This window comes from Phyllostomus discolor, chromosome 8 (genome assembly GCF_004126475.2).
Source record: "Phyllostomus discolor isolate MPI-MPIP mPhyDis1 chromosome 8, mPhyDis1.pri.v3, whole genome shotgun sequence".
Lineage (NCBI taxonomy): Eukaryota > Metazoa > Chordata > Mammalia > Chiroptera > Phyllostomidae > Phyllostomus > Phyllostomus discolor.
Window position 1 is genome coordinate 104,667,840 of NC_040910.2, and position 20,554 is coordinate 104,688,393.

A 20,554-nucleotide genomic window follows, 5' to 3' on the forward strand; every position below is an offset into this window, starting at 1 on the left:
GAAGCTCACCCATTCGATTCCTGGCTGGGGCGAGTGCCTGGGTTGCGGGTTTGGTGCCCAGTCTGGTATGTAGGTACCAGAGGCAACCAATCGATGTTTCTCTCTCACATCGATGTTTCTCTCCCTCTCTGTCTCCTTCCCTTCCCCTCTCTCCAAAAATACATTAAATCTAAAGATAATTATTTTCAGGATATTAATGTAACAGCAATGTGTAAGATGAACCAGAACCATGAGAAATTGGAGCCAGAAAGACCAGCTAAAAGATTTAATGTCATCAAATGAACTTGGCCTGCACCCTCACCACCTTAAGGTCAACCTGATAGTTTCTAGACAAATACCTGAGAGAGAAAATGTGCAAAGAAAAACACCTTGCCTTGGCAACTCAATAAAAGGCCACAGAAAAGTAGACCTTTGACAAAGTGATCCATGGTTCTTCCTTATTTCCAGCTTCCCGATTGGACATAACTTTTAAAATATATATATTTTTTCTTTATTTTTTTGAGAGATAGGAAGGGAGGGAGCAAGACAGGGAGAGAAACATTGGTGTGAGACAGAAACATCTATTGGTTACCTCTTGCACGCGCTCCGACCGGGGACCAAACCTGCAATCCAGTCACGTGCCTTGACCAGAGATTGAACCAGTGACCTTTTGCTTTGTGGATGGACACCCAACCCACTGAGCCACACCAGTCAGGGCTTGGACGTGTCTTAGATCAAGGCCATTTGGAGGAATGAGACCGAGAACAGGAAAGCCAGCCAAGGTCACAAATGTTCACTCCCCTGAGGGTTGACCCAGAAATGATGAACTTTGGTTTCTTGGCCTTTTCATGGTTACTGATGATTTTCCAGCGTGCCCAGCTCTACTCAACTGCCCCAATCCCAAAGGTCACTGAGAATTTTTTTTTGTATCTTTTCCCCCAAACAGAGAGGCTCCGGAAAGTTTCTGGGGCGGGACGGGCACAACATGAGCTCGGCTTTCACCCTTTCTCCGGAGAGCTGGCTCTACTGAAGCAGGCCTACAGTTGAACAGCTTACACCACCTGCAGCACCTCTCAGAAAACAGCTGAGTGCTGAAGTTACAAGAGGCAAAACATGAAGAGGAAAATGAACCTCTGGATGAGTGGAAATAGGCGACCGGGTTCTGCGGTTAGCGCAGACCACCGTTTGTCGTGGAGGAGATGGGAGAGCCTCAGATCTTCACGTGCACACACCCCGAAGTCATCAGATCCCCTCGGCCCCGAGTTACGGTAACTTGAATTGTGCAGATGATTATCAGTCACCTGGAGACTCGATGACTCAATGTGTATGAAACTCAGAAGGGGTAAGCTACAGTAATTGAAAAGCCAACAGCTCACGTTTCTTTAGTAACACACTCATAAAAAAGGTTAGGCAAACCACAACAATGTAACTGCTCCCAGACCTGCACGGAGCCTCTGGTCCGGCTTCTAGTCAAAATCATACCACACCTTTGAATGACTAATGGTAGCGGCTTCGGGCTGAATTAGAGGTTTTTCTTCCAATGAAAATACAGATGGCAACCGAAACTCTTAAGTTTAGAAACCAAGGCTGCCTGTTCAGGCCATTCCCTACCTGCGATTCTTTTTAAAGGTGTTGGCCCCTGCTATTTCGGGTTTGGTAACTCTAAACGGGGCCACCATCTATCCTGAATCGCTGCAGTGTGGCCAGGGCATGTGGTTGCTGGCTTCCAAGTGCCAACTGCAAGTACAGAATCACAGCCTGGAGCTAAAAGGGACCTTCCCTGAGCACGTGGATTCAGGCCTCCACCTTAGGGCTGGAGGGACAAGATCCACCACCATCCTGATCTGTTTACTTCTAGTCTTTATCCTTCACAGTACCTAGCCCTGTGCCTTATATGTAATACTAATATAAATAGTTGAGCCTTTACTATATATGCCCAGTGCTGTCCTAGGGACTTTGCATATTGTCTCATTTTTACCTAAGATGAGCTAGCCTCTCTCAGTCACGTGAAGAGCCTAAACTGCAAACAGGTGGACTTACCAAGGTTGCTCAGTTGGTGAATGCAGAGGCGGGAGGTAATCCAAGGGCCCTTCCATCTGCTGTGTATCTGAGCGTTAACTGCTGTTTCCCGGCTGCTACCTGGCCCCTGACTGCACGATGCCGCCGCTGGCAGTGACTTCGGGGAAAAGCAGCTGTGCCTGGTTCCATATGGACCGGCACCGTGCATTCAGGAAATACCTATGATGCGAAGAGCCGTGACTTCTATAAGGTGCTAACAGAGTGCCTGGCATAGGTAAGCACTCAGTAAGTGATAGATCTATCATCGTCATCGTCATCATCATCATCACACCGCGCTAGGTGCTTTGGGGAATACAAACAATTGCAATCCAATGGGAGATGCAGCATTTACACAGTTTCATTACAAATCACCGTCCTATACTCTGTGTGGTAAAACCAAGTAAAGAGGAGCCAACAGAGTGAAGAGAGAAAAACACAGGCCACTTGGCAAATACGCCACACGTGACATGGGACAAGCGCCAATCTGTTCTCTCAGGTCTCCTTGTGATCCGAGGGGGCGGCAGCGATGGCGGTGGGGACAGCCACACGGATCACAAGACGCAGGTGAAGGTGCCCAAGTGCGGAGGGCGAACAGGGGTGCGCGAGAGGGCTCCGGAGAGCAGGGGCGTGCAGACCACACGCACCTTCAAGGGCAGACGTGAGGGCGGGCATTTGAGACAGAGGGCGTGGGGAGAACAATTCCATGGGAGGGGAAAGTATTACACAGAAGTGGGAGTGCCCCGTGGCTGAACTAAAGGAGCGGTTGGCTGAAATGATAATATTAGAAAAGGTAAATTGGAGAAAAGTGTGGATGGCTCCGACTGCCTGGGTGGTTTGATTTCATTTTAATGGGAAACCTTTAAAGGGTTGTTTTTTTTTTTAAAGATTTCATTTATTTATTTTTAGAGAGGGAAGGGAGGGAGATATATATATATATATATATATATATATATATAGAGAGAGAGAGAGAGAGAGAGAGAGAGAGAGAGAGAGAGAGAGAAAGAGAGAGAAAGAGAGAGAGACATCAATGTGCAGTTGCTGGGGGTTATGGCCTGCAACCCAGGCATGTACCCTGGCTGGGAATCGAACTTGCAACACTTTGGTTCCCAGCCTGCGCTCAATCCACTGAGCTACACCAGCCAGGGCTAGGTTGTTTTTTTGTTTTTTTTTTTAAGTGTAAAAGAAATGGTTTAAACAATATAAACATAACCCAGTTCCAATACGACCATCACTGTGATGGGTAATGTGAAACATTCAGGTTGGCTTTGTGTTAACGTTTCTTTGGGTCACATGGATGGATGCATTTGCTGCTACCTTCACACAATTTCCCACGTGTATTACTGCTGACTGCAAGCACGTATCCACAGGAAAAAAAAAAAAGGCAGGTAAGTAGGGTAAATGGAATATCTGATGATGATCATGGCTCTGATCTCAATCTAACTGTGACCAAAGTGACTAACGCTTCTTCCAGGAGGAGGAGAGCAGAGGGGAGCCACAGAACGAGAAGCAGGAAGGAGAGCGAGCTGTGGGGGTGGTGGCGAGGAAAACTGAGCTGGAGACCACATTTTTTTTTTAGATGCTGCAGAAGCCTTTGTCTTCAGCGAGACGCTGCCGTGAAGTGCACTGTGGATGCTGCGTGTCCTGATGCAGTCACCAGCAGAAGGCACTTCTTTTCTCCAGAAAACACGCGTGGGGAGGAGGAAGAGGGTGGAAGGGCTAAATACGTGGTGAGCAAGGCGACTAGACTGTGGGCGGTGAGTGCACGTGGCAGTACAGAGGTGGCGTCTTATAGGGACTGTACACTCGGAACTCTCATACTGTATTGAGCAGTGTCACCCCAATACATGTAAGTTAGTAATAAAAGAATGAATACACTCTTGAGAGAGAATGAGAATGCCTTCCTCAGAGCTTTCCTCCCATGAGCTGTCAGCAACTAGCCTCGTCCCAGGCCCCAAAGCCCCTGGGTCACACACAGGACACACACTGCTTTGGGTGACCTCCCTTCCGCTGCAGCCCTTTGCCGCCCGGGGTTCTGACCCTGCTCTGTCACCTACTGGCCCTGACTCTCCCACCCTCGGGTCCCCTCCCCATCCTTGGAATGAGAACTTCACTTGGTGGCCCCTAATGTCCCTTCAGGCCCTAAAATGCCGTGACTTTGTCACGCACGTAGGACGATGGATTTCAGCCTTTTGGGAAGGGGTGGGAGAGGATACTCGGTGCTCTTAGAAGCGGGTATGAAAACTGCTTCCTGTCACCCTGTTAACCAAAGCAGCCAATTTCTCTTCAGTTACTTCACAGGAGGGATTGATGGTGTTTGTCGAAGTGTCAAAACCTCACTTGTATGTTTACCACGGGAGAGTGAGATCTTTTTTCATGTTCATTTAGACATGACGATTTCCTTTAATAAAGGAATACAGAAAAAAATTTTTTTTAAAAAATGAGATGCTATGGTAACCGCTTTGGTCTGAATCACACATATGTTTTTGGAAAAAAGAAGGAAAATCAGAAAAAGCAATATGCAGAATGTAGTCATTTTCCTCTTCCCCCCAGGAGAGAAATCTGGCCTCTATTTTGAGCCAAGTGTTTGGAGATGGCCTAGTTAGAAGGAGAGTCCAGCAAGTTTCCAGCAGGAGAGTCAGATGCAGAGCAAAGGCAACTCCTAGCAGGGCCTGGCACTGACAGGGAGGCCCTCTCGTCTCTTGAAAAGAGCAATGAAGAATTACTTCACCCTGGCTGGCGTAGCTCAGTGGATTGAGCGCGGGCTGCGAACCAAAGTGTTGCAGGTTCGAGTCCCAGTCAGGGCACATGCCTGGGTTGCAGGCCATGACATGACCCCCAGCAACCACACATTGATGTTTCTCTCTCTCTCTTTCTCCCTCCCTTCCCTCTCTAAAAAATAAATAAATAAAATCTTTTTAAAAAAGAAAGAATTATTTTGATGATGGAAAGATGCTGCTTTCTAATGAATGTGTGTCCATTTATTTCCCATTTTAGAGAAAGTGATCCAGAATGTCTTGGCGAATTAGGGAAGAAATGATTTTATTTTTCTCCCACTTGGGCAGTTGAATTCCACTCTCCCTCTTCAACAGAGGTGCGTGTGTGTGTGTGTGTGTGTGTTTCCAAATGCATTTAGACGGAATCTAACTGGGCCCTCTTCCTCACTCCGAGTCCTGTGGATGAGGGATGTTACCTGATGATAATCTTCTCTAGCCTGCCGGGAAAGCATCGGGTTGACCCGATGGTGTAAGTTATCACCTTTACCCTCACAGTTCAAGAGGTCAGGGAAGCCAAGGCTGGGCTCAGCGCTGTGCAACTGTCAGCAAGGATTAAAGGGAGTGACTCATTCTTCCTTCACACTTCACCCATTGCCATTTCTCTGGCAGCTGATCTTTTTTTTTTTTTTAAGATAATAATGGTGCCTTGCAGAGGAAACATAGGAGAGAGAAGAGAGAAGAGAAGAGACGAGGGGAAGCGGGAAGCATTTTCCCTGTTTTACATCACTCCATGCCACGCTGTCGCCCTGTCCCTTTCCCTGTGCCCCTGACATTACTATTTCCTATCTAGAAGCCTGATTCAAGAGCTTTATTTATTTTAAAAATACCCTTACAACAAAGCTTTAGGGCATAAGCCAGTGCCAGGAGATGAGAACAGTGCTCAGGGACAGCGTGTATGTGGCAGGAGCTCTCTAACCGTCTCGTGACGAACAAATGGACGGAGGGGCGAGGGAGCCAGTGGTGATGCCCTCAGTCCAACATAGGACGGTTGAGCCAACGCAGCTTCATCTTTCAAAAAAAAAACCCCAAAAAACAAACCAAAACCCTAAAATACATGATGTGGTTCCTAACATAAGCAGCATGGCTGTACAGGCTCGAGTAAAGAATGACCTGAAATCACACACGTGGGCTTGGCAGACACAAAGGAGAGTTACAATCGCTGCATTTTCTAAATCGTCTCACCCGACCTGGGAGGGGCCTCCCTGAGCACTCCACCACCTACTCGGTCTCCGCACTTCACAGGTGAGTAAACAGAGGCCCAGAAAAGTTACGTGATTTGTCTAAACGCACGCACAGTTCAGAAATGACTGAGCAAGAATCGGAACCGGGGTGTTTTGGCTTCTAATCCAGGGTTCATCCTACTGCACGACACCACAATTTACCTCCCCAAAAATTTCCCCCAGTTATTCGGGGCCCTGAAGCCCTGAAGTTGCTATTTCAGCTCAAATCGAGCGCTAAACGAGGCTGGGCTTCCTGACTCCACGCAGAGAGAATGTGATGATGGTTCAGAAGATGAAAGAAATCAACGTGCAAGGTCAGCTCCTCTCGTGAGTGTGGAAACGGAGGCACGAGAATCCTCCGGTCACAATGGTCACCAACAAATGGAACTCGAATCCCTGATGCAATGAGCACAATGGCCTGGACTATGAAACATGGGGTTGTAAATCCATGAAAATGCCCACGAAACTTTTATGATATTAAGTAGGGCTTGATGGCAACCACAGGCCTTGGGCAGCTGTAAGAACTAGGTCTTAGGCCAAAATGCATTGACCATCATTGTATTGAAATTCAGTCACTTGACATTTTTTTCTTGCCCATTTCCCCCCATGCCCCTCCCCACCTCAGCTGTAGCCATTTCTAGGATAAAGACTTTCCCCCAGTGAAACTACGCTCATGGCACAGAGCAATGATTGACACTTTCTTTTGGCCTCCAGGTGGAAACTCTTCCCATAAGTAAGGCTCAGAAGAGATGCGAGCAATGGCTTAATATAACGTCTTGAACCCACGATCGGTTCGCTGTGCCTGACTCCATATGGAAGTCACCACATGCTCCCCGATATCTCTCACCAAAGACAGGGAAGATGGGGGCGGTGGTGTTTCTGAGCCAAAACGCAACCACTTTAGTCTGACATGATTTATTCAAGGGACTAAAAGGGGGCAATCGCTTCTCAGCTAATCAAAATAAACAAGCACCTATACACCAAGGCAGGTCATTTTGCCCCTCATGGGTTCTTTCAATATATAAATGCACATAAAATGTCAGCCGGCAAAAAAGTGACCGAGGCCAGAATAACATTTAACTGGATTAAGAAAACCAGATAGACCCTTGATATCTGTGAAAGCTATGGAAAAGAACAAACACACAGGACTGGAATCAGAAATCAGCAGCAACAAGTGGCTTTGGAAAAACAGACTGACAGATTTCTGAAACAGCCTCATGTTAAGGGAGGTCTATTTTCATGTGATAACCGTTTTTGTTCAATAGCACTGACTTTCAGTTTGCAGCAAATCTGATCCGTTCAATTCGGTTGCCTGCTGCACAAATACAAATCTACTTCCAACATCACGGTCACATTTATGTAAGCATCTGGGAGAGCTCAGCAAAATGCCCCTGCCCTTTGGCAGTCCTAGCATACAATTATTTCTTAGCCATCTCCTTATGTTGCATTTTTTGACATTGTGAAAACCAGGGGCATAAAAATGAACTCCAGAGAAAGAAATGACTAAACCAAATCTTATTATTTAAATCTACGTTTCCCCACCCATTTTCTCTGAAAGCCAATTCTGAATCAAATTCAAAAAAAAAAAAAGGATGGCAATACATTTTAAAGCATGAAAAAAAGTTTAAGCATGATAACGGAACCAACTTGTAAAATACAATTACAAAAAGATTACAACAATGTTATCGTGAACATCTTACTGGTGTAAATTGCCTAAACTCATGCAACATATGTCATTCAGAATAAAGAGGAAGGAACAGCATTTTTAACACTAACTCCACGTAGGAAACTGGATGCCAAATACTCCCATCTTCAGTCACGAAGATTCTTTAGTTAACATACTTGTACTAGCTATCGAAATGAATCACAAAGAATAAACACGAGCAAAGGCAAACCGATTCACCTTATTTTAACAGAGATTATTAAGCTAGGAAGGGCCCGTGTAGTAAGCATCCTATGTTATCTCATTCAAACTATCTGCTAACAACAGCAGGAAAAAGGGTTTTATTCTTACCAATGAATTTCTGAGGCATTGAGCTTTTTCGTTTTGCCACATTGCTTGCTAATCTGTCCAGAACGAGAGCTCTTTCACTTCCCATCTCTGCTTTGATGTGTCTTGCCTCCGCACTTGCTGGTTTGGGAAAATGTAAAAAGAAGAGGGGAAGAAAAATAACATTGGTAAGTGGGGGAAAAAGAAGAAACAAGCTGGAAGGAAAAGTGTCAGCGGTGCACAGTCTTTTGTTACCGGTTATTACTGCTCAGGTTCCTGCTGGGGGACCTGCTGTGGGCAGTGAAGCCAGCACCAGGCACATTCAAATCTTGCCGTCCTAGTGCTGAGATGGGAAAGCCCAGCCCATCCCCCCCAACAGTACCTTCATTAGCAAGAGGAAGTATTAAATAAACAGCCTGGACGTGGTTGGTTGCAAAAAGATAGATAGATGGAGATCTTCTAACCTCCAATCAGCCTTCTTTCTGATTCTGAGTAACTGCGTGTGACACCTGCAGACTGATATAATTCTTCTTAACAACTTTGAGAGGAAAAAAAAAAAGCATGGTGCCCCAGATTTACTGCTCTGTTTATGTTAATAGCACTTTTGAAAATAGATACATTTACCAAGACAGCAAGAAATCTACTCAGTGATTTGTGTATTGAAATTCTGACTGGTTTCTTTTTCTTTCTTTCTTTCTCTTTTTTTTTTTCCAGCAGCATGCTCCTCTCAGTGCCTATCTTTTAAAATTCTATCTCTCTGGGCTCTGCATTATCTGTTTCATATGCTCTTCACAGTTAAAAATGGTCTCAGTTAAAATTTCCCTGAGCAACACTTCTGTCTTGAAATTAAAGAGCAATTTGTATGATGCATCTTTATTACATTTCTAATGAAAAATGTGAATAAAAACTGCCTGAGAATGTGGTCTGGTTGTCAGTCCACGAGCGAACCTTGCAGGGGTGCAGGCCTGTGGCTCTCAGAGGCGCCCCAACATCAGAACCACCACCTACAGAGCACGTCAGACGCACCTGTGCTCAGGCTCCCCTTTCAGATCAGTGCACTCAGGACCTTTGATGTAGGGGCCTAGGCTGTGGTATTTTTTTAAAGCTCTCCAGATGATTTAAAAATGCAGCCAGAATGGAGAATCGCTAGAAACCTATCTAATCGACTAAATAGTTCATGGGAATCAATAGAGTATAATTCACCCTTGTGCAGCAAGCAGTCCCCACGAAGAGTTCATGTCTCAAGTTCAAAGAGGTACAAGCTGCTCCAAATACAAGGCTTTAACCTGTAGCATATGATACTAACCCAGGCCAGATATCAGCAAACTCTTCTTGCAAAGGGCCAGAGAGTAGACATTTTAAACTTTAATGGGACACATCCTCTGTATTCCATAATTTCTGTTTGTTTGTGTTTTTTTAAAGATTTAAAAAATATTTTAAATTTATGTTTTAGAGAGAGGGGAAGGGAGAGGAAGAGGGAAGGGGAGAAACATCGAGGTGATAGAGACACAGCTCCACCAGGGATCAAATCTGCAACCCAGGCACATGCCCTGACCTGCGATGGAACCAGTGACCTTTCACTTGGCGGGGCAACACCCAACCAACCGAGCCACACCGGTCAGGACAGCCTCTGGTTTGTTTTTTTTAACCCAACCCACCAGTCTTTAAAAATGTAGAAACCCCTGTGCACAAACAGGCTGCTGGCTGCATTTGGCCTGAGGGTCATGGGTGCTCTCTCTTGCCTTAGGCAAACGTATTGCAATACTAAAAACATTTCTCAGTGTTTGATTATAAGCATTTTGAGAGGTTCGAACTAAAACGAAGCATCCATACATTGCTAACATCGCTACGGAAAAAGGACTTGAAATTAGTTAAATGACAAGAGTAAAAAGCAAGTGATGATTGCAGAATAGATTTCCCTCAACTATACACACGGACTTAGGAATTGTCAGTGTCTGCTCTGGAGTTGAAGTTTGCTCTGAGAAGAGTTTCTAATATATGGAAACAATGTCACCAATTCTGTGGTCTCTCAGACACTCAGTACCACAAAGGGACATGCCCAGAGAGGCCACTGGCCACCTCTGCAGTAAAAGAGACAGGAAAAGGTCTCCAAGGCAAGACTGTCAAGTATGGGCAAGGCAAGGGAACCCAAGCCAAATAAAAAAACGAGAATTCAAAGCATTAAATATTTTTCATTTCCTTATTGCAATGTTTTTTTGTTTTGTCTTTTTTAAACACGATGCCAGTCATTATACAATAAATTATAAAATGCAGGATTTAAAAAAATCAGCAATAAAATGAGATCTGGCTCCAAAAATGATTCAGAGGATGATAATAATGATGCCCATATTTACTAGACTTTGTGAGTTTCTAATAAAAAAAAATAATTCTATGCTCTGAAGAAATAAACCCCAGCCTCCAGTTTAAGCTATGAACAATGCTACCTGTGCAAGGAACACAGTGAGGGCCAGAATAAGAGGCCTGGGCAGCTTTCGGGCTGGCGGTAGGTTTGAACCGCGACTTTGGCTGACCATTGTTGCAAATAGCTGGCACTTGGGTGACAGGACGCTGCCCCTGAGTGAGGTGGATCCAGTGTGTCTGGCACAGGCGCAAGTTTAAATGACCAAACAGGAAACTATTCTATATGTTATTCTCTTTCACACAAACCACCGCCAGATGCGGCACGACCCAGATCCCCAAGAGCAGAGAGATAGATGAAAGCCAGGGGCCCGGGATCTGAAGTGAGTTCCTGAGGCTGCTAGGAGGAGGCTTTTTCTGAGAAGCACCCAAGAGGCAGGCAGCCGAGTTTGTGTTTTGACTGCGAACGTGCATTCTGGCGCGAGCGCCTTTCAGAGGACTGAATCCAGGCGAGACTCCCCCCACTGCCCTGTATTTACTACCAAAAAAGATTTGCAGTGACAGGAGAATGCAACAGGGACTTCGGGAATTTTGAACTCTGTCCCCACTTACCACTACTATTAGTCTCTTCAGTCACTCCTCGGGTGGTCCTGGCCCCACCTAGAGCTGTGTTTGTTCATCCCCAGGACTTTCCCCAAGCCTTCAGCTGCCAGTCTAGTTTCCTCCTCGTCTCTCGGCAGCCACTGTCTAAAGCCACTATCAGTTACCACAGCAGCCGTCTGGGGACCCACTCTCAATATCCTCTATATTTGGGAGATGCTAAAAGTGGGGCTACACTGACCTAAATAACGTAATTAGGGCATGCCACTAAAAGGCAACCCTCCGAGATAACATCACCTTTTATCCCTGGTTACTCACCAAGTTTGTCTTGACAGTTATTTCTAGACAAGCCTTACCCTGTAAACCAGGGACCGAATGACTCACATTTAAAGCACCAGATTCTGGAGGTTAGGGATAGACAGATAATTCGAGGCATGGGTGGAGACTTTCCCATTTCCACAGCTCCGGGTAGATCGGGTAGATCGAAAGACATCCTCTGAAACTGAATGAGAGGACTTCATCCACCCACACCCTCCCTCAAGACCTCAACACCAAGAGCCCAACTCTCCTCGTACAGATGGATGTACTCTGGTGATTGTCAATGTTCATAAAGATGGAGTTAACTGCGTTTGGTGATTGGCCAGTCAGGCAAAGGCGGAACCTTCCAGTGAATATGGCACCTTCTCATTTTCTTTCCCAGACTGCTAGCCTTGTGCCTTGCAGTTCTTGGACAGCTGCCGTAGCAATGCCACCAAATGGGTGCCCTTTAAAACGCAGAGAAACGCTTTGGAGTTAGACAAACTTTTGAGGATTACAAAGTGCTTAGGCAATACACTGAAAAGGCAAATAAAAAAAATTTTTTTTTAAAAAAGGAGACTATTGGCTTTTGGTCCTCTACTTCAACTTTAAGACCCAACCGTCTATTTATACAAACAGTCTAGACGTGCTATCTTGCTGCATCAGAAGTCTCAGAAATGTAAGTGGAGGGAAACCAGTTTGGCAAGATAGCAAGGGAACAAGATAATGGCTTTACATGACGAAATAGGAAATCCGTTCCTGGGTGGTGTTTGGCAGTTTAATGTTGCAAGGGGTGGGTGTGGGGAATACGGGATGGGGGAAAGGACCTGTGTGCGCACTCGGTTCACAAGTGAGCCCAGGAGGAGTAGGACCGTAATTCTGGAGCAATTCTCCTTCAGGCCACTTGCTTACTCTATAGAGTGGATACATCCCTTTTTAAAAGGTGATTTTAAAGATACATTGAAAAAGAATCATAAAATGAACACGAAGTCTTCCTGACGGCATAGATTTCTACCTTTAATCTCTGCGCGAGTCTGAAATAATGTGTGTGGTGTTCAGTTAGCTGTTCCCGCGATACCATTTCTCGTCTCCAAGTGACTGCAGATTGAAGTGTGTAATTTATCGTATTTTGGTTTTGGTTCCAAGTCCTGCATCGGACCTTGAAGAGTTAAATGGAGCTCAAGCAAGAGGCATGCTTCCTGTGTCTTCTCTGGTGTCAGTAGCTAATGGGGAGAGAGGCAAAGGGGCGCGTTGGTGCAACCAGAGTTGTCTAACAAGAGATTGCTATCAGAGACGGAGGCACGTTCTAACAAAAAGGTTACATAAAATTGTTGCCTTTTGGAGCGAGTGGAGTGAATATCACCTGTGAGACAGGACTGATTTTTAAGTAGAATAATCAGATGGGAAAATAGGCTTTTAAGACATTTTAAACTTTTTCCTGTGGTCTGCTATGTGGTAAAAATATGTTTGTTCTGAAACTCGCATGCTTGTTATTAGCTCGAATGAAACAATGAGAATGAAGATAAGAGGTTTTAACTCCTAGATGCATAAATGAATATAATTATTCAATTACTTTAAAAAATACTCTTACTGCTGGCGCTCATCACACAAAAATATGCCCCGCTCCAAGTATTTATAATTGGTGTGAAATGAAGTTAAATGAATCTTTGTGCCAGCTGTTAGTCCCTTTCTGGAATAAGGAGCAAACGAATGAGAAAATGGGATCTGGGGTCCTCTGCGTCCATCCTTCTTTTCACGCGTACTCCATTAAGGCGGCAGCACCGGAGGACCTCGGTGATGTCACTCGTGATGTGTGGGGAGGAAGCGCGCCCCGAAGCAGCAATCCCACGCGTCTCTGTTAGACCTCTGCGTTGTACTGACAGATCAAGGGTCCGTTCCCTTGCTGGACTGGGACTTTTTCAAGGGTACGGCTTTAACCTTCACTTATCTTTATAAACAGCTCCGACCTAGGGCCTGACACATACAGAATATCACAAATGCTATCCGAATGAAAGACAAATGATCAGTAAGGCCAGAAGTCCTCTCGCCCAGCATGGCTTTCTCTGGCAGACTGGGCTCCCGGCCGAGTCCTTTTCGTCTGTTCTGCTTCCGTAAAGGCTTGGGACCACCCTGCATCCTGATGGGGCAGGTCGGTCCCAAGGCGTGTCTCTCACACTAGGCTGCACTTCCATTCACAACAAGCACTCGATGCGTCAGTGTGGCATCCACAGGAGCAAAGGAGCATCATCCCTCTGAGAAGCTAGGGATGAAGGGGAAGGATGCACCACTGGTGGTACTCTAGCCGTCAGGCTCAGAATGGAACACTAGGTCCAGACTGGGACTCCCGGTTTTAACAAGGAAACAGAAAAGGAAACCATATAGAGACCGGTGGCAACAAGCACAAAATTGGCTTGTGTTGGATTAAACATTCTTTACATATTGGATTTCAGGAAAAATCATGGCAAGTGGTTGACATATAATAGAGAGTAGTATATTTACTGACATGCAGTATTGATTATACTTGATTAAGCTGTGTGTGACTTTATACACTTTGTAACCTGAAACCGCCATTACAACATTTTTGTTAAAAAAAAAAAATCAAAACTTGCTGACTTAGTTAACCCTTTATTTTTATTTTTTTTTGCTGAGGCTTAAAGTATGTTGCACGCATCCATCAAACCACCTTATGGCATGCAAATTAACTCAGCCTCCGTGTTTCAGCATTTCCTGAATCACCTTGTACCACTAAAGATAGCTAAAATACTTCCTTTGGTACCTCCCTGATTTTAAATTCCTAAAAAATGTTACAGGGGTGGGAAGTAAGGTGGTAACCTTACTTCAAAATCTAAAATTTTGAGCTTAGTGCTCATAGAGGATAGGGTACTGATCCCCCAACCCCAACTTCCAGGAGACTCAAGACACACGTGTATGTATCTGTATATGTGTATTAGTACACGTGTTACTATATTCTTTTGCTAACCAGATAATTTACAACCTTTTAAAAATATAGCCACATTTTCCAGAAGTGAAAGAAGTAGAAAAAACCCAACTGTCCATTAACCGATGAATGGATAAATAGCATATGGTAAGTCCATAGAATGGAATATTCTTCAACCATAACGAGAAATGAAGTGCTGACACGTGCCAGAACACGGGTGACCCCCGAACACAGTACACTCAGGGAAGGGAGCTGGGTATCAAAGGCCATGTCCTGTATGGTTGCATCTATGTGGAGTGTTCACAATAGGCAAGTCCAGAGAGATGGAAGGCAGATGGGTGGTTGCCAGGGGCTGGAGGGAGGGGAGAGGAGGTGGGGAGTGGCTGCCGGGGGGGGGCGGGGTTTTTTTGGAGGGTGACGAGATGTTATGGAATTGGATACGGGTGATGGCTGCATAACTTTGTGAATGTATTAAAAACTACTACATGGGACACTTCAAAAATATGAATTTTATGGTATCTGAATGGTCTCTTCCACATATTTTTGAAAATAAAAAATATAGCTAATCAGCCCTGTCTGGCGTAGCTCAGTGGATTGAGCGCGGGCTGCGAACCAAAGTGTCACAGGTTCGATTCCCAGCCAGGGTACATGCCTGGGTTGCAGGCCATAACCCCCAGCAACCGCACATTGATGTTTCTCTCTCTCTATCTCCCTTCCTTCTCTCTCTAAAAATAAATAAATAAATAAATAAATAAAATCTTAAAAAATATATATAGCTAATCATGAACACAATGAAAGTTCTGGTGATTTTTAAGTCAGTCACTGAATTTTTGGTAGGTCTCAATTTCTTGATCCCTAAAATGAGGAGGTAGGATTAGATACTCTCTTTAATCTTTCTAGATTTAAATATTAATGGTCTATTTGTAATAGAATAGATTTTCATAACTTGGGATTTCTCGCATAAGAGCTTTGTCCGTGGTCTGAAATATGATACTACAGGTAAAGATACCCAGATATTGCCTGACTAACCTTAGCACATTGCTTGAGATATCAAAACCCACAGTTTGGGTGGGTTTCTCTTAAAGAGAGTAAACATTTCTCTTCAGAAATAAGGAGGAAATCCAACTCCTTGATAAAACCAAAGATGCCATCAGGATAAAAAGCAGAAGCAGTATAAACCAACGGAATTCAGTTGGCCAGCTCCTAACACCATAAAATAGGCTTTATCTACAACGAAATTTCCTCTCACTCAAAACGGGTACAGTTAAAGTACTCATGATTTCCACTCCATTTTCCCTGAGTTTCACGTTATTTATGTCATATTTTTGTAATCTTTCTGCTTTAGAACGTTCAAACTATTCAGCTGCAACTACACCTGTCAGACGCCAAATCTCATGAGGACTCGTACCTAAGCAAGTGGTTCGAGTGACCACCCCCCCAAAAAAATTGTCAGACAACCGAAGCTACAGAACCAGGCTGAGGGTCAATGGGCTGAAACAAAGGACAGTGACAGAGATGTGACATAGCAAAGTTTCAGGCTGTTTGGACTGAAGAATGAAAAGGAAATAAAACCCCAACTGATATATGGCAAGGATCTAGTATTTCTTATTTTTTTCTTTTAGGATTTTATTTATATATTTTCAGAGAGAGGGGAAGACAGGGAGAGAAACACACCAGTTGCCTCTTGCATGCCCCCAACTGGGGACCTGGCCCACAACCCAGGCATGTGTCCTGACTGGGCATCGAACTGGCGACCTTTCCATTCACAGGCTGGCACTCAACCCACTGACCCACACCAGCCAGGGCTGAATCTAGTGTTTCAACCAATCGGCATTAGACATATAATTCAAACACTGAATAAAGTTTGAAATTCCCAAAACCAAACATAAGCATGACAACAAATCTTATGACTAGACAGGTACATGATTTTGGGGCCTTGTGCAAAGAAAACCCTTGCGGTTTAGTCAGCTGTGCCCTAGCCACCCTCAAGCTGCTGTGCTCTCAATGTCTGCTATTTCAGTTCGTGGCAACAGCATTTTTCCTCACATGCCACATTGATCTGTTAGAAAGTCCTCCTGGTGCTACGTTTATATATATTTAAGAATTAGAACACGTCTCGCCACTCCTAGCACAGCCAAGACACAATTTTCTCTTGCTTGAATGATGGCCACGGCCTCCTAACTAGACTCTAATTTCCATTCTCGCCCCAGAGACAATCTATTCTCAATAGCGAGTGGAGTGACTCTTTTCAAAGGAGACGTCCAATCATGTGACTTCTGTTCAAAACCCTCTGAAGATTTTCAATGTCACTTAAAGTAAAACTTGAAGTTTTTTCAATGGCCTACAAGGCCCTGTAAGATCTGCTTCCCCATTTCCACTGCCTCATGTCCACTGCCATCACACAGGACTATTTCCACTTCTTCGAACCCAAGCCCCAGGGCCTTTGCACTTGCTGTTTCCTGGTTATCTTCAAGGCTCTCTCTGCACCCCTTTCAAAGCTTTCCCGGTACTTACTTCACTTTTTTTATTCATTTATTTTTTTTAGTTAAATCTATTGGAGTAACATGAGTTAATAACATTCCATAAATTTCAGGTGTACAATTTTATTTTTGTTATTTATTTTTTAAATTATATGTTATTGATTATGCTACTGCAGTTGCCCCAAGTTTTCCCCCTCTGCCCCACGCACCCAGCAACCCAGCAACCCCCACTCCCTCAGCCAGCCCCTGCATCAGGTGTACAATTTTGTAAGGTGACACATACTCTACTGTGTGTTCACCACCTGAAGCCTAGTCCCCTTCCGTCACCATAGCTTTGATCCTTTTTACCCTCTGCATCTTCCCCATGCCCAGCATTTTTCTTGATACTATTTACTATTTTCTAGTATACTGTACTAGTTACTCATTTACTTTGTGTATGGTCCATCTTTCCCCATGGAAACATGAACTCCACGAGGGCAGGATTTTTCGGAGTTCGTATTGACCCTTGCGTCCCGCCGCCCAGAACGGCACTGCTCACGGATCCTGAGCAGCAGCGCGTGCTGCGTGAACTCACCGGGCTCACCCAGGTCAGCGCTCTGCAGAAATGTCCGGCAGCGCTCCTTGTGCTCCTCCAGGGAACTTCTCTGCTTGTAACTCCTTCCGCAAAACTCACATTTATAGGGTTTCTCAACTATAAGGAGAGCACAGGGGGCACGCAGTGACCTTCAGGGTTACAGAGCAAACAGGTGGTGAATCGGAGCTCTGCGAAAACTGCCCTCTGGGAATAGACCGCTGAGCGCAGCCGGAGAACTGGGATAGTCCTGCAGCGCATGACTTTCAAATTTGGTCAAGTGAAGAAGGGTTATGGTCTACGGTGGATTATTATGTTCCACTATTCTTCGAAAGGAAAGCCTCCTTTCACCGATGAAAGGATGTGGATTTATTTTATTTTTTTAAGATTTTATTTATTTTTAGAGAGGGGAAGTGGGGGAGAAAGAGAGAGAGAGAAAATCAATGTATGGTTGCCTCTCATGTGGCCTCCACTGGGGACATGGCTCACAACCCAGGCATGTGCCCTGACTGGGAATTGAACCTGCGATGCTTTGGTTCACAGCCCGTGCTCGATCCACTGAGCTACATCAGCTAGGGCAGGGTGCAGATTTAATGATTAGCATTGAACGTGGTGGTTTGGCTCCAGGTCCAATCTTGCTTCTTTAGGAAACAACATGGGCCCTTTTTATTCTTCAAGGAAGCTGGTGTGGTGTAAGAATGAACTAGGAGGAGATCACCTATGGTGTGACATCCATCTGACTGTGCGTGAAGAGTGCTCTACGGTGTGGGAGTCAGCTGGTCAGCTAGAAACTGGTGGCCCTGGTAGAGCATCCACATGTTTAGATAAAACCAGCTCACCCTTGGCGAGTGGCTGTGACAAAGGCTAGGCTACATCAATAAAAATGGAGGGATGAACGGAGGGTATTTCTGAATAGTAGAAATAAGAATTGAAAAAATGACTTCATCTTAATTTCTAAGATAAAAAAACACACAAAGGTTTCCGCAAAAGTTCATCCATATAATTCAGGCCCTTTATTGTCCCGACTCTTCCAAAACCGCCATGGCTTAAAATATGTAAATAATAACTTGGTCTCCGTGTGCAGGACTGGCCTTTCTGATCTGTTGATGAAGGGCGCTCTGTAAATTCGTCAGAGTTTTAGAAACTGAGATTTGAAAGTTCTCTACTCCTCTTGCTCTGTTTAAAACGGAGCCTTTGGGACTTACAGCACTCAAAGGTCCTTATGGAATCCCAAACTGAAATAGGTGTAGATTTGCTAGGGTTAACAACAGTAAGTTTCCGAATTAATCGGTGCCTGGTAAAATCCGGCTTAAAAATGACTACTACTTAGCCCTGCCTGGCGTAGCTCAGTGCACTGAGCGTGGGCTGCAAACCAAAGTGTCGCAGGTTCGATTCCCAGTCAGGGCACATGCCTGGGTTGCAGGCCATGACCCCCAGCAACCGCACATTGATGTTTCTCTCTCTCTCTCTTTCTCCCTCTCTTCCTTCTCTAAAAATAAATAAATAAAATCTTATTTTTTAAAAAATGACTACTACTATTGGCCCTTCCTTGAAAAAAGCAGCAGAAGAGAACTGCTCTCATTTTGGGGACCAGACTCAGCCTCAGTGGATTACTCTGAACATTAAGCTGTAAACAAAGCCCTTCCTTTGCTATTTATCTATTGATGGTGTCTCACAGTGGATTTTGTTGGGGTTGGCTTGATTCATCCCAAGTCTCTCAACTGTGACCAGCTGAGGATCTGGGGCTGGGTTTTAGTCAAAGCAGTATGTGGATTGACTTAAAAACAAAACTTTTTTTTTCTTCAATTAAAATTTTGTCAGATAACATCAAGAACATGAGGTCCCAAATTTGAAAAATAGAGTCAGTTTTATTTTTCTAGGAGGGAAATTCTAGATGTTCAAAACAAATTTATTATCTTGTTTGGTTAAAATAAGAAGTAAAATATACCAAGAGGAGACATTGTTTTTTTTTTACACATTCTTACTGCCGCTTCTCTTTTAGAGATTAAAAATAAATAGGCCGCTTAAGAAGAAAGCTGGGTTTAAGAAATTTAGCTCATGTACACCAAAACTAATATAATGATACTTAGATTTCAATAAAAAAAATTAGCCTAGAATGGCCAAAAAATAATCCCCCCGCAAATTTAGCCCAGAATAGCCAAAATAACCACCTACCAATGATTTATACCCAGCTGACAGTTTAACATAATGTATAAACTATACAACAGGGGCTTGCTCAGACTTCTGAATGAAGAGCATATATGTGTGTGTGTTTTAGGGAAAATAATCTTTTAATAGAGCTTCCCCTAAGAAAATACTGATGGCTATCATTTTTTTTTTCACAAGAATTAAAAAGGCAAACACCAAAAATGAAAAAGGCGCGTTTACAGGGCAGGCTCTTCCTGTCTGTGCTCTTCTCCAGGGCAGCAAGGATGGCGGGGACATGATCATCCCCAGTGAGCCAGACGGAGAGCAATTAATGCCTTAATGGAAGTGTAATTAGCCCTAGAGGTCTCTGCTGTGGTAACCCTTCAGAGCTGGGATGACGGATGAACACCTCCCTGCTTAACTGCTTCCCGTTTCCGCGGTGGGCCCCGAGGAGCACACGCGCGTGCCAGACGGGGAATGCTCATCGCGCTCACTTACCAGAATGTGTTCTAAGATGACCTGTGAGTGCATCCCTTCTCTGGCATGCGTAGTTGCAGAGATGACACTTAAAAGGTTTTTCCCCTGTGTGCAGTTTAATGTGGCGGAGGAGGTTACCTTTCTGAGTAAAAGATGCCCCGCACTGATTACACTGGAATGGGCGTTCACCTTTAAAAAACGACAAAAGGGAGATTTCTGGTCACCGGCAAGTGGCAGAGCCTGTGCACAGACTAGACAGACGCCTTTGGCAAGGGCTCGTCCTCGAAGGCTCTGTTCTTACTGGGATCGGCTGGGAGCTGTACTTCAAGGCAAACCTAAGACTTCCTTAGGGAAACTTCCCTCTAGAAGAGAAAGAACACTCCCCTATCACCCACCAAGGCTGTTTTGGGTATCATCTTGTCTTGAATCAGAGCAAAAAAGAAAAGAAAAACAAGAGATGTAAATTTGCACATTACTTGGCAATCCTTTTTAAATATAATCTCAGTCTTAAAAAAAAAAAAAAGAGCCACAGACTCAAGTCCTAATAAGCTCTTGAGGGCCGGAAATGCTTCTTCTAAAAGGATTCGTAACAGATGGAATCTGTCGGACTCAGTGGGACTCGTATTTTTATGCATTTCTATAGACTGTTTATTGTCTGAAGATA

The 20,554-nt window shown here is 44.5% G+C and overlaps 1 protein-coding gene across 5 annotated transcripts in view; it reads right to left on the bottom strand.

Annotated features, from left to right (window-relative positions):
* Positions 1-20,554, bottom strand: part of IKZF3 (IKAROS family zinc finger 3) — a 78,523-nt gene that overhangs the window by 3,272 nt on the left and 54,697 nt on the right. For 2 of the 5 annotated variants that reach the window (XM_036034419.1, XM_036034420.1), the window contains exons 5-7: positions 19,912-20,079; positions 17,269-17,385; positions 8,046-8,162 (exon numbers count right to left, since the gene is read on the bottom strand). In XM_036034419.1, the coding sequence (XP_035890312.1) occupies positions 8,046-8,162; positions 17,269-17,385; positions 19,912-20,079 (402 nt within the window). Of the gene's footprint in view, positions 1-8,045; positions 8,163-8,276; positions 9,445-17,268; positions 17,386-19,911; positions 20,080-20,554 lie in introns of those variants that run through there. The other 3 variants (XM_028522044.2, XM_028522043.2, XM_028522042.2) reach the window with 3 other exon arrangements.